Source organism: Medicago truncatula, chromosome 2 (genome assembly GCF_003473485.1).
Source record: "Medicago truncatula cultivar Jemalong A17 chromosome 2, MtrunA17r5.0-ANR, whole genome shotgun sequence".
In the NCBI taxonomy this organism is placed as follows: domain Eukaryota; kingdom Viridiplantae; phylum Streptophyta; class Magnoliopsida; order Fabales; family Fabaceae; genus Medicago; species Medicago truncatula.
Genome location: NC_053043.1, coordinates 32,138,027 through 32,152,199, shown reverse-complemented (window position 1 = coordinate 32,152,199; position 14,173 = coordinate 32,138,027). Strand labels below are relative to the sequence as shown.

General features: G+C 30.3%; 1 protein-coding gene across 1 annotated transcript; it reads left to right on the top strand.

The window, feature by feature from the left end:
• Positions 1-7,246: 7,246 nt before the first annotated feature.
• On the top strand, positions 7,247-11,492 carry LOC11441712 (uncharacterized). Its single transcript, XM_003595828.4, has 5 exons — positions 7,247-7,571; positions 8,058-8,192; positions 8,307-8,344; positions 8,476-8,542; positions 10,884-11,492. Exons 1-5 carry the CDS (start codon positions 7,386-7,388, stop codon positions 11,295-11,297), a joined length of 840 nt encoding a protein of 279 aa, XP_003595876.1. The 5' UTR covers positions 7,247-7,385; the 3' UTR covers positions 11,298-11,492.
• The last annotated feature ends 2,681 nt before the right edge of the window (positions 11,493-14,173 follow it).

Below are 14,173 nucleotides of genomic sequence, written 5' to 3'. Positions count from 1 at the left end.
ATAATCTAAATAAAATGTTATATAAAATGACATAATTTCAAAATAAAAAATTATAATCATAATTTATTACGTCTGCAAAAGTAGATTTTTCTAAAAGTATATAATATTTATTTATTTATTTATTTATAGGATATATTCTGCATTGACCGAAGAATTATAATCTCAATTGATTACATTGTTTCTAACGTATAAAAAATATTTTTTGTGAAAGTAAAAAAATAAAATTGAAATGGTCTAACAAACAAAACATTAAAAACTACAAACAATGAAATGATCTTACAAAACAAAATTGACGCGTTATTAAAAAGAGTAAAGGAAGAAAGAAAAAAATAATGTAACATTAATGGTATTTCATCAATTCACATTAATAAATAAGTAAAAGTAATTATAATATTTTTATCTATTCACAATAACTTCAACTTCCCTTAACAAAATAATTATGATGATTTCATTCAAAAATAAATAAAAGAAAATGTTGAATATCAATTTCTTACACCACTTATTCAAAATAAAAATAAGTTATGATAAGTTGAATCCACGAATAACTCTAAGATAAGTTACTCTGATTAAATTAATTATAAACAATGTATTTCACCAATACATGAGACAAACTTTTATCGCGGATAAATATAAAAAAATACAAGCAAGCAGAGAAAACATAAATAAAAAACGCAACAAATATTTCTTAGTGAAGAGTATAAAAATTACAAGACAAATATTTGTCAATGATATATAAAAACCCGAGACAAATATTTGATATATATAAAAAAAATGTTAACATATGTCCTTAAAGCGTATTTTAAACATCCAAAAGTAGTAACTTTTACATTTAAAGTTATGTAGTTATGACTTTTGCATGTGTTTAACTGATATTTTCAAGACAAATGTTTTTCTTGTAAGTTCCTTAAACGATGCCCTTAGGAAAAGCACGAGACACATATTTGTCATTAATGCATATGAGATACATATTATCATCGATACATAAAAAGACATTGACAAAAGTATGTGTTTCAACATTAATATAAATGTAATACAATCTCGATAAAAAACGTATAACTTTTCATTACACTTATTTTAACCAGAGTATACCATGATAAAGAGATATTGAACATCTCATTCATTTCTTATTTTAATATGATATCAATTTAGAAGAATATCATTTAAACTTAATAAATTTCTATAAAGTTTAAATGAGTATAATACATTCTCCATGTGTAACTTTATTACAAGGGTGCTGCTAACCGGTGCCCCCGGAACACGGGTTAAGAAACAATAAATAAATTATTCTCATTTAATTTACCTTAATTAAAGTGATAAATAAATCAATTAATTAAAACAAGAACTAATTGTCTTTAATACTCCAAATTTCTTTTCCTTTACCAGGATATATATAGCACACGCGCATGCTTTTCTTTCCTTTCCTCATGATTTGAATTTTGGGCCTTTATTTCTTAATAATTTTCTTTTTGCTGTGAATTTTAATTTTTTACGTGAATATAAAAGAAAGTCAATTCAAATCCAATTCAGACATAAAAATATAAAAGAAAGAGTAGTACAAAAATATAATAGAAGCTGTATTGTAGCAACTGTAGAAAAGTGGGAAAAGTATCATAGAACTTAAGCTGCAAAAGAGTGGTGGCATGGATATTACTTTAAGAGCGGAGGGCGAAGGAAGATAAATTGCTGAGTTAACAGGCGCGTGTATCATTGCGGATCTTTTATGGCTGTCTTTTAAAGAGTATTCAATACATCTACTTCTTACGTTAAATTGTTGACTTATTTCTCAAATTAATTGAGGTAAATCAATTGAGATTCATCTATTTATTGCTTCTTAACCAGTACATAGAGCCGTCAAAATGGGCCGGGACGTACGGGCCGGCCCGAAAGTCCGATTAAAATGTAGGGCTTGGGCCGAATAATTGCAGCTCGAATTTTGAAGAGGGCTTTTTAGCCCGGCCCGTAAAAACTCATAACCCGTTAGGGCTAGCCCGTCCGGGCTCCGGGCTACCCGGAAGCCCGCGAAAAATACAACTGGTCTTTTTTATTTTTTTTATTTTTTGTAGTCTGTATGTGCAACTGGGCTGTGTGTGCATGTAATAACTTGGCTAAAATAAAATTGTACAACACGATAACTTAATTAAGTCTGATAACATTGTAATTGTAAATTGTAGGACTGTAGAATAGTAATGGTTTACTACTTTCTTCATTCATTGCATGTATTTCCATGATTAAAAAAGTTATATATCTTAACCAATCATGAACAACAATATTAATCCACTTGTTATTTCCATTATCTTGATTACCAGTAGCTATAGGATTCACTGATGAATAAGAATTCCTAATGAACCACTCCAGCAGCTATGGCTTTACGTGACAGTATATACATAAAGAAATTGACAGAATTAAATTTGTTCAAAGAAGGATAAAAAAAAATTGACAGAATAAAATTCCTAATGAATATGCCGTTAAAAAAAATGTGTTCAAAGAATGGATAAAAAAAAAGGTATGTTCGGGCTGGCCCGTTAGCCCGGGAGCCTGTATAGGGCCGGGCTCGGGCTCCATTATTTCAGCCCATATTTAAACAGGGCTTTTTAGCCCGGCCCTAAAAAGCCCGTTGTCCGACCGGGCCGGGCCGCCCGTTTTGACAGCTCTACCAGTACCCCGTGGGCACTGGATAACATTACCCTTATAATAATATAACTTTTATATTTTCACATGTATCATATCAATTATAATCTCTATTATATCAGTTATCATAAACACAGCATTGATTATACAAAACAAATAAATTTTATGATGTGAGATTTTATCATTACAATCAATAACAGCTTTGTGTTCACTCACAAATGTGGTTAATGTTTCAAAATATTCTTGATATTTGTTTTATTTTTATTTTGCTACTTTAAAAACACTTTCAAGAGGCATATATAATCTTTTTATTTTGCGGCTTTAAAATATTATGTGATCAATTTTGGTCTTTAAGACTTGTTTGAATTATTTGAATTAGATATTTTATGATATTTCATTTCTGATAGCGCTTATCTTGTAGATCATGTTATTATTTTTGTTTTATAGATATCTTTCTATAGATTTTTTTTATGTATACAATTAACTATTATTGTTTTGGTTTTATTAACATTCTAATTAAATCTTCGTTGCTATTAAAAAAAACAGGGTAGTATCCTATCTCGATGTTTAACATTTTCGAGAGGCATGTTAGGTTGGCTAAGGAAACCTAACACTGACATGTCAAATGAGGTTTCAACCACCTTGATCCCAGGGCATGTGTCATCCTATGGTGATTTATATTTGTCAATCACTACATCCCCTATTATTTACTCTTTTGTTACTCCCACCACTTTTTCTCATAGAACACTTGCTGTCACTCTAACATTCAGGGACTTTACATCATTATTGTTTGAAAAATTAGAGCTATGTGCATCCAAACTAAGGTGTTGCTGTTGAACATATTTTGTGGATTATTAGATGTTTTATTGTCACGGTTGGGGTAGATATGAAAATCAGAAGATACAAGTACTATTAGTTTTATAAAAAGATTCACAATGTCTCTTCTGCCCTGTTTGTGGCTATTTGCATTTGCTTTTTGCATTCTTATAAACTTATCACTTGATGTTTTTTACGCCAAATTCATATCTTTTTCACCATGGATTGTTAGGTGTAGTTTGTTATGGTTTAGTGACAAATCTAATAAGTTCAACTTTTTTACAATAATCAAAATATTATACCACATTAATGAGTTTTTCGTATTCTTGGGTACCTTAATGTTTGTTTTCCTCTGCTCGAGTATTGTACTTATCTTAGTCATATGCTTCTTTCCTAGTTGGTTTGCTGGTCAACCACCTACAGAGGAAGATGATGAGGATATATTGTAGTGACGACTATATTTTATTTTGTATTATAACTGCTTACTCTATTTTGTGGATTATTATGTCTAATTGAAGGCTAGAGATTATTGCTCTTGTTCTTTTATTTTGGAAGCTAGTGGTATTTTATGTTGAAGTAACTTTGTGATAGAAATGTTATTTAGATGTTAAAAGTTCATCATTTATTTTTAACTGTATGTATGATATATTTTGAAGTTATTTAACTATCTTTCATTAAAACCCTCGGAAAAAAATACTATATTTCAATAAAAGCTCTCATTTACAAAGTTTTTTCTTATGCCTAATGTGCGATTATGTTGTTTGATATACAAGTTGTAGGAAAATTGCAATCTCGTCTAGATTGTATATGTCAACTACTTAAGTTGTGAGAAACAGTTGAATGGATATTAACTTTACCTAACACAAATTATGCTGATATTGCATTTGACTAATATTTTTTTAAAAGGATTCGAATAATGCTTATTTTTGTTCAATGTTTAATTTTTTATTTAATGTTGGTATGTTTTTGAAAAAATGCTTATTTATTGTAACATATATCAACACACAAGATCAATGTGTCGCACATGTCAGAAGTCTAGTTGATTAAAGTAATAAAATATCAAACTCATCGACATGATCATTATTAGTGTATTGGTTCACAAATATCACTTAATATACATTCTATAAATGTGAGAGACTCATATCCTCGATTATCAATTTCATTGGAAATTGGTAATGCACAAACGTTTTTAGCTCTTGAATAATGTAAAAAATTATTAGATTTGAAGAAACTTCTAACTCTTCAATACACATCCACAAGAAGAAAAACAATGAACTATCATTTCCTCTCTACATCATATTAGATTCAGAATGACTTACCTGGTATTGCAACCGACAAATTTAATATGATTTGTAAACTTGTTTATTACGATAGTATGTGTTTCAATTGCACTATAAACGTACTACAATCTCGATGAAAAACATATAATTTTTCACTACACTTATTTTAACCAAAATATTCCCCATAATAAAGAGATATTAAACATCTTATTTTAATATGAATTTTCTATTGAGATTTAACAGTATTGCAAATCATGTTTATAACAATAGTCATGAAAACAACAAATAAAAGTTGAAGGAAAAGTAAGTAGAATGTGATTCTGATAGAAACAATAAAATCATGCGCAATCTGCACAGCAAAAACAAGTAAAGAAGAACAGTGAGAATTTCTAGAGTATATACTTCAGTGTAGCTTCGACGCTTTCAATAATAACTCTATCATTAGTGACATCTCAATGAGGAAGGTCAATGTCAAAACAATTATAAAATTTAATTTTTTGAAATCATATCGACTTATAAAATTTAAGTTAATTTTACGTATTTACAAATAATGTTGCTTTTGTCCACAAGTTGTTAAACCCACAAAAATGTTGAAATCGCTTGATCGAACGATGTGACAAAGAGATTGTTACTTGTATAAGACCTCTCTCTTTAATTTATGCAGTCCAATGTAATGAATTAGAGTTAAAGTTAATAACTCAAATAGTCTTTGTAACTTGGGAAAATATGAAAATAGCTTTTGTAAAGGGTTAAAATGTCTGAAAATAGCCCCATGTATATGGTTAAAATATGAAGAATGCAAAATTACAGTGAAGAATTTGTGATTATTGTTTTACAAAGGTTATTTTTAGATCTCACTCAAAATATTTGGACTGATACTTATTAGGTGTTGTGAATTCAAACTTAAAGTCACACCAACAAATTTAGATGTACAAAGTAAAAGAAACATACAATCAAAGAAACTTCAAGCAGTAACCTTCAACAACAACAAGAAGTGGAGAATTCAAGGTTTGTACCCCGACCCCCTACATATATAATGCAATATCCATACCAACAGACCTAAGCTCATGAGGAAGTTTTCCATCATTTTCTAACTTAACGAACAATAAAAAAAAAATATTCTTCTCTAATTTACCAAATCATAAAATATGAAGTTTTGGTCATTTTAATTTTATTTTCATACTCACAAAAGTCAAAAATTCATTTTTTTCTATTATCCTTCTAATCCCATAGGAATGAGTTTCTAGTAATTCAAAGTTCGGTCAGGAGATATGTAAAGTCTGACAAAGAATTAGTTTTTTAAGGTTAACAATACTTAAAAAAAAATACTTTTTTTTTTTATTATAAAGAGGGTTGGAGCCCAAAGAAAAAGAAAACTACACTGAAATTAAACGAGGGATGAAAATCCCTATAACATCAGCCAAAAGCAAATGATAGACAATATCTTCATTCAAAGAGCTTCCAAAGTTTGCTAAAGCATCAACACATTGGTTGGATTCCTTGTAGGAGTGCTTCACCACTGATCCCAATCAAGACTAATCAATCTACGGATACGCTCTACCAACGACCTTCCAACCGGACTCTCATTCCCATTCTTGTTAATACAATTAGCAATAACTAAGGAATCCACATCCACCCAAATTGCTCCAAACTCCATCCTTCTAGCATATTTGGAACCTTCAAACACTCCTCAAAACTCAATGCAACACTTTCCAATACCTTTAACAAAACCACCCAACCATTTATCGTTACTGCATCAGATAATACCTTACATCCTGCATTTCCACTCTCTTAATAATACTTTCTTTGATAACTTTACTATATTATTTTTTAAGGAGACTTTATTATAGTGTTTATCCTTATAATTATTGCAAATTTTATTAATACTCCCTTTTCAATTTCAATTATCATAAGATTTTTTTAGTTACACCCCTTTAAAATTTGGTTGCACCATAAAATGATTTAAGCGCTCTTAAATTAAAACAAAATTTCAAATTGCAATCCTATTATTTGTCACATAGATGAACATACACTTAACTGATTAAGTTCGCAAACTCAATTTAGTGAAACACACGCAACCTCAGTTTACACGAGCTTTTGCAAGCTTACCTAAGTTTGCAAACTCAATTCACTGAAACACACGCAATCTCAGTTTACACGAGTTTTTGCAAGCTTACCTAAGTTTCGCAAACTCAATTGACGGAAACACACGCAACCTTAGTTCACACGAGATTTTACAAGCTTAATAAGTTTACAAACTCATTCACTGAAACACATGCAACCTCAGTTTACGCGAACTTTTGCAAACTTAATTTAAGTAAAAATTAATTATTCAGCATTTTTTGTTGCATGGATTAACGTAAACTAAGTTTATTTGAGCTTCCGGTGGGTTTACATAAAAAAATATTATTTTCCCTTTAAAAAAAATAAAAAAGTATATTTTTCCGTAAAAAAGTATTATTTAATTTTATTAAACATAAAAAAATCTGAATATTCTTCCCTTTCATGTTTTATTTTATTTTCATTTGAGTTTCAAATAACGACACAAAGGTTTTTGAACTGCGCAAGCAAAATAGGTTCTTCGAATCTTCCTCTCATATTATCCACAGCATGTTACCTTAACCAACCAAACATGTTTCATGCTTTACTTTTATAGCTACAATGATGTTGTTGCAACAATCAAATTTCTGTCCAATTCCTTCTTCTCAATTTCCCTCACTCAAACAAAGAAACCCATTTCTTCATCACCTACAATTTCGTAGAAAGGATAAAGCTTCCACCTTTAGAATTTCTTCTCTTGCTGCTGCTGGTTTTTTCAATGATGTCGCTCAAATTGCTCATAATAAGGTACCCCATTTGTGTATCACTTGTTTTTATGTCTCTGCAAATTCTGGGTTTTGCTCAAAATTCTGTTTTTTTATTGGTTTTTTAAGCTATCTATTGAGAGTTCCAATTAGATGAGCACAACACACCGACACTTTTGATCAAAGGCGTGGCCCAACCAACACAAATAATTATTGGTTTCTCATGTTATGTTATGTGTATGTGTCCGTGCTTCATAGGATATGGCCTAAACATGTTCTCAAAAACGTGTTTTAAGATGGTATTAGAGTTTATCAAATATTCGTTAGCCTACTTTTACACACTATCGTGTGTCACTCATGTTACATGCCAGATGTTTAGTCGTGGGCGTGAAGAATGTGTTGAGAGTCCACATTGGATGAGATATGGTTTGAAAAAGTGTTTATAGGTGGGGAGACATCCCTCATCGTATAGATCGATTTTGTAGGTTATACTGACTTGGTGTCTCATTTGTGATATTTTTCTGCTTAGGTTCTGATTGCAGCTGGAGTTTCAATGGCAATCGGGCAACTTTCTAAGCCATTTACTTCTGTGTTTCTGTATGGCAAAGAGTTTGATATCAAGGCTCTTATTCAAGCTGGAGGGTTTCCATCATCACACTCTTCTGTATGAACTTGAAACCCTTAACCAGTAAATCCTACTTTCATTTCATCTATTCCACTTGACTAGTGTTGTTTCACTTTTATTCTCACATAGTTGTTTAAATTTTCTTTTGGATAGGCAACAGTGGCTTGTGCAACATTACTTGGCCTTGAGAGGTAAGATAATTCAGTTATGCTGACTTGGTGTCTAGTTCATGGCATTTTTCTCTTCACTCTTCTGAAAATTGCAATTTTCTTAAGAATAATGTTTCTGTATTTATTTTTAATTGTTTATTATCCAAATGCAGAGGCCTCTCAGATCCCATTTTTGGTCTTGCAGTTGTGTATGCTGGTCTGATTATGTATGATGCTCAGGTGTGATCTTCTTCTCAGATCCCATTTTTTGCGTTATTTACTTCATGTATTCATATCTGTCTTTTGATGTTCCCTTTTAACTATGCTCGGATTCCACTGTACTTAGACTATGTCAAACTTAATGAAGGAATCTTAGGTCAGATTAAATTAAGAAATTCCAAGATATCGAGTATCTTTGCTGTATGATTGTCTCTAATCAATGATCAAACTATTTGTGGAATTCTTACCAATTACCATGGTGTTATTATTAGTAAATAAACAGGAAATGATTTAATTAAAAAATTCAGTTATTTGTGCGTGTACGTGTGTGTCTGTGTATGAAATGGTATGTTTCTGGAACTGTGAATGTCGGTAAATCATTTCTAATAACCAGACATGCGACAAAAACCAAGGAGAAAAGAAAATGACAGAATTTAACCAAGGTTAAACCCACAATGACTATGTTCATTGGTCAAACAGAAGATTTCTAATTAATCAATAAAGATTATAAGGAGTGGTCACTCTCACTCAACAATCAAACTCAAATTGCACTATACCCAATGTTCACTTTGAAATATCTTATAACTTATAAGATGATCTAACTAGCAGCTACTGAGTTACATAACAATATCGTATCTGGCACTCGTTTTGGTCTCCTTTCTATAGGCTGCAACTGTATTGACCTTGTCACTTCAACCTACAGTAAACTTAGTGAGTGAAGGTTCTACAAAGAAAATAGTATAAGAAATAATTGTACGAACTTGTTTATCTCAGACATGGATTATGATGACGATTGATTCGTCTAGACGACCCTAACTAATGGAAGAAAATTGTTCTGTATTTTAAGATTATTAATCAGGTGCCAAATGATGGAAAGATAGACTGAGTCCTCAGATTAAGAAAGTCTTTAAAGAGGTTGATAATTTGATATGGTGCAACCTGTAGATAGATCTGCATCTACTCAATATAATGCGCTTAAAAGCTTAAAAGGCTTCAATAGGCTATCCTATTGAGAAGGCCGAAACAACCCTTATGGTATAGAAATCATATTCTAGCCATATTCTATATACGTAGAGGATATATTGCATGTCTGCACTGACTACTGGTGTTAACATTTTTTTTTATTTAAACTTGTCTTCCCTTTTGTTGTTTATTGCACACAAAGTAATTTTCTTATTTCTTGTGAAGGTTTTTAAACTTCTTGAAACTTTTTGTTCACCCTGTAATTATCCTTACTTCAACTTTGTCCATAGTCAATGGCTCAAGTCTAGAAGACAACTTTTCTTTTGAGCAAATTGATACCGCAGATGAAAAGTTATTGGTACTTGTGAATTAAAGCCTCTTTTGATTGGCTTATTTGAGCTTATCTACCGACATAAGTATTTGTGAGACTATTTGGAAGGGCTTATGAAAACAGTTTATAATATACCCATAAGCCATTTTGAGCGTGTTTCTATTAGTTCTTCAGGATAAACAATTTGACTTAGTTTGTCATCTTTTTTTATAGAAATAGCTGATATATAAGCAGTGTTTGTAGAATCGTGAGTATGATGGTGGAATTCACGATCATAGTATAATCATACAATTCAGAATGGGATTTTTGTGCTGCGGTGCCGTTAAGGTTGTATTCTTGGGATCGGTTGAATCAGTGGCAGGATAGCAGAAATCGTGAGTCAGATCACTGAGAAAATTCCCCAATTCGGGCTGGGTTTTCCGCAAAAAAATCCTGTTTTTTAATGCTCACTGGTCCGGGTTTAGAGAAAAAACCCATTTTTAAAATTAAAAAGAAAATGGAAATATTCCAGTTTTCTTCATTTTTGTGTTTACGGCAAAAGACAGCACACTCTGTTTTCTGCAACTGCGACAGAGTGTTTCACCGAGGCGCCACTGTTGTTGTGCCAGTTCTTCTGTTACTTGTGCTGTGAGAGTTTTTTTTTTTCTGTTATTTTTTCATGTTAATGTTAGTGGCTTCAAACAGGCCTCTGTATTTATGATTATGAATTTATGGTTATGGTTATAAGCTTATGAGTTTTTGTTTTAATGGTGTGATTTAGAGGCTATTTTCTTCGTCTATGATAATTTTTATGCATGTGTGTGTGTGTGTGTGTTTATAGCTACGATCTATGCTATGATCCACAATTTACGATCTATGCTATGATCCAAAGTTACGATCTTTCATACCCTTCCCAATTTTGCGCAGACCCTGGATTTTTAAAATATTTTACATAAATACTTATATGATATATAAAACCTTTATCCTTTTATCATTCTGTTTCTGTTTATAGAACATGATTGTTTTTGTTATATTAGTGAGTGTGGGCCTGTTTGGCTTACAATGAAGACTGGCTTCTGTGATTCGCAGGGTGTAAGAAGAGAAGTAGGGATTCATGCTAGGACAATCAACAAACTACTTCTCCAAATGCATGTCAACCATTTACATTCCAAACATAAAGATGGTCTGATAAACTCTCAACCTGGATCATCCAGTCCACCAAAAGCAGAAACTCAAGAAAAATCCCTTTTGTTCCAAGAAACCACTTCTTTGGAACCACAACAAGCTAATACAAATGTATTAGTTAAATCAGAAAGCATAATAAGGCAAAGTGACGAGGAGCTACAATCCTCTGATTTCTTAGAAGATGCAAAAGAAACCTCAAAGTTGGTTGCTGATGGTCTACTGCCATTAAAAGAATCTGTTGGTCATACTGAGGTTGAAGTCGTAGCTGGTGGTTTACTTGGATTTTTGGTTGGGCTGGCTGTGTATAATTTGAAGTGAAATCTTGATTTTTTTATGAATTATTTCATAATGTTATACATTATATTGAATAGGTTATAGAAATGAAAAGTAAAGAGGGAGATATCAAGTCAGTTATAGATAGGTTTAGGGTTGTTTTCTTTGAACAAATATCATGTGTAGCATAGAGTATTTATTTATTATTATTGATCAAATGGAAACAAAGTAACAAAACAAGACAACAGAAGCTAAGCTCTAAATCTGGTGATTCCAAGGCCACATTTGGAAGTTTAAAGGGGAAAGGGTTTCGAGAAAAAGATATATAGTTTCCAACCTATTGAGGGTTTATTTTTCTTCATCGTATGAAGCATTCAAGAAATAGTTGAAAAAGGATTTTAGAGGGCTTACTGTAAAAAAAAAAAATAAATAGATTTTATAGGGCTTACAAAAATTCTTTGAATCCTTTCCATGTTTTTTTTTTTTTTTGTCAAGATCCATTCCATAGTTTTAAAAAACTCAATTAAAAATGTACGGACTAATATGCTAATTGTTTGTCGATATGACGATAGCAATACAAATTTGGGGTGAATAGACAAACTTCCTCTAAAATATTTGCATGCGGAAACATTTTTTCAAAATTACTTTTGTAAATTGATATGATTAGTGGAAATGTGATTAAGAATACTAAGGATATCATCAACTAAAACAATTTACACAATAAACTCAACTTTGAACAAGAGATTTACAATTGATTTAATGTCACACAATCAAATATCAATCACTCAATTACAAAACCTAAACATTCTCAACTTAAGGAACAATAAGTGCAATTTTACCAACTAAATATAATATAATAGTAGAATTAAAATTAAAGAAAATGAATTGGATCTATACTAAGTGGATATTGGCGCCGATATAGATTTGGGTACATGTTTTCTCCCAACTGTGAAAATAGGTACTATAACACCCCACCCGAACTATACCATTTGCCATTCCTAGTTGTGTAAATGAAAAATGAAACAAACCTTTTTTTAGGAAGAAAAATGAAACAAAACTTAAGAAAGATTACATATGAATAGTCTTTGTGCATGAAAGAATAAAAAACAAATACAATAATGGAAGACCAAAAAAATAATTATTTGAATGGTCTCTAATTTCCATTTTTCTAAAAAAAATAAATAAATCCATTTTTCCTCTCTATGAATGAAATGAATGTCTCCTCATAAATCTATATTGGGTTTATTTTTTGTTTTTTAAAGCAGCTAAATTAACCCACCTAAATTGATATCGAAGAGAATCAAACTTGAGACCTCGAGAAGGAGCACACTTCCAGATCCCAAGCTAATACCACCAAACCAACCCAAGTGGGTTCTATATTGGGTTTATTGTGGTAATTATTAGTAGGTTTTGAAAGTTAATAAAATTTCCACAAGGTAGGTTAATAATTTGAATTCATATACCATTTGAAATTTGAATTCTAGTGATTTAAGTGAGATTCCCAAATATTTACTTCCATATTTATTTATGACACTCACCAAGATTCACCCACCTATGTTACTACTTTCCCTCTCTTTCGTAATAAATTTTAAGCTAAAGTGCACTTTTTCCTTCATGACTTTCAAAAATTTGCAATTTTGACCCCTTAAATACAAAAATTATAATTTTGACCCTCTAAGATTTAGCCCCTTTGCATCTTTGGTCATTTTGATCAATTTTGACCAAATCAACGCATATGTGGCATGCCACGTGTGTAAATAATGAATTAAAAATATAAAAAATGTCTCATAATTATTTTATAAATTAAAAAATATATTAAAAATAAAAAAAAACAGAAATTATATTAAAAATTAAAAAATCAGAAAAAATTAAAAATAAATCCCAAAACAATACGTGGCATTTTTCTGATTTTTAATATCTTTTAGAATTTCTGTTTAATATATTTTTATTGGTATATTAAAAAAAACACGTGTGATATATGGGATACTTTTATTCAGTAAGTTTTTAAAAGCAGTAATTATTCAACCTTTTCATATAAGTCAAGTTTTTAAATTATGTAAAATTAATACTAGAAAATTTAAAAATTGGCTGAAATGTACACAATTTTGATTATGTACTAGAAAAAACACGTAAGCAGTAATTGTTAAACCTTTTCATATAAGTCAGGTTTTTAAAGGCTGTAAAATTATACCGTGCAAAATAAATAAAAGTTTCCTGAAATGTACATAATTTTGATTAAGGCAGAAAATAGTTTACGAAGAAAACAGAAAACTTGCCTAAAATTAAAAATTAAAAATTAATATTTTTTCTGATTTTTTTAATTTTTAATATCTTTTTTAATTTTTAAAATTTATAAAATGATTATGAAGCATTTTTTTTGGGTTAAATATGTTTTTAGTCCCTATAAATATACCAACTTTTCGTTTTAGTCCCTCTAAAATTTTCCTTCAACTTTTAGTCCCTATAAAATTTTCAATCACTACTTATAGTCCCTATTTTTAAGTTAATTTTAGTATTTTTTTTAATGAAATTGTGCAGAAATGTGTAGAATATTGTAAAAATATTTCCCAAAAAAAATTAGAATTTTTTAACAAAACATAAATTTAATATGAATTTTTAACCATAAAAAATATAAAAATTCATATTAAATTCATGTTTTGTTGAAAAATTCTAAATTATTTTAGGAGAGATTCTTATAATATTATGAATTTTTCTGCAAACTTTTATTCAAAAATGTGAATTCTACATATGAGTTTACTTTAAAAGAGGGACCAAAAGTGAAGATGGAGAATTTTTGGAGGACTAAAAGTTGAAGGAAAATTTTAGAGGGACTAAAACGAAAAGTTGGTATATTTATAGGGACCAAAAACATATTTAACCCTTTTTTTTTAATTCATTATTTACACACGCGGCATGCCACA

Coding starts and splice junctions, on each gene's coding strand:
- LOC11441712 (XM_003595828.4), top strand. CDS start 7,386: ATGATGTTGTTGCAACAATCAAATTTCTGTCCAATTCCTTCTTCTCAA. Junction 8,193..8,306: donor TTCCATCATCACACTCTTCT/GTATGAACTTGA, acceptor TCTTTTGGATAG/GCAACAGTGGCTTGTGCAAC. Junction 8,543..10,883: donor TGATTATGTATGATGCTCAG/GTGTGATCTTCT, acceptor TGTGATTCGCAG/GGTGTAAGAAGAGAAGTAGG.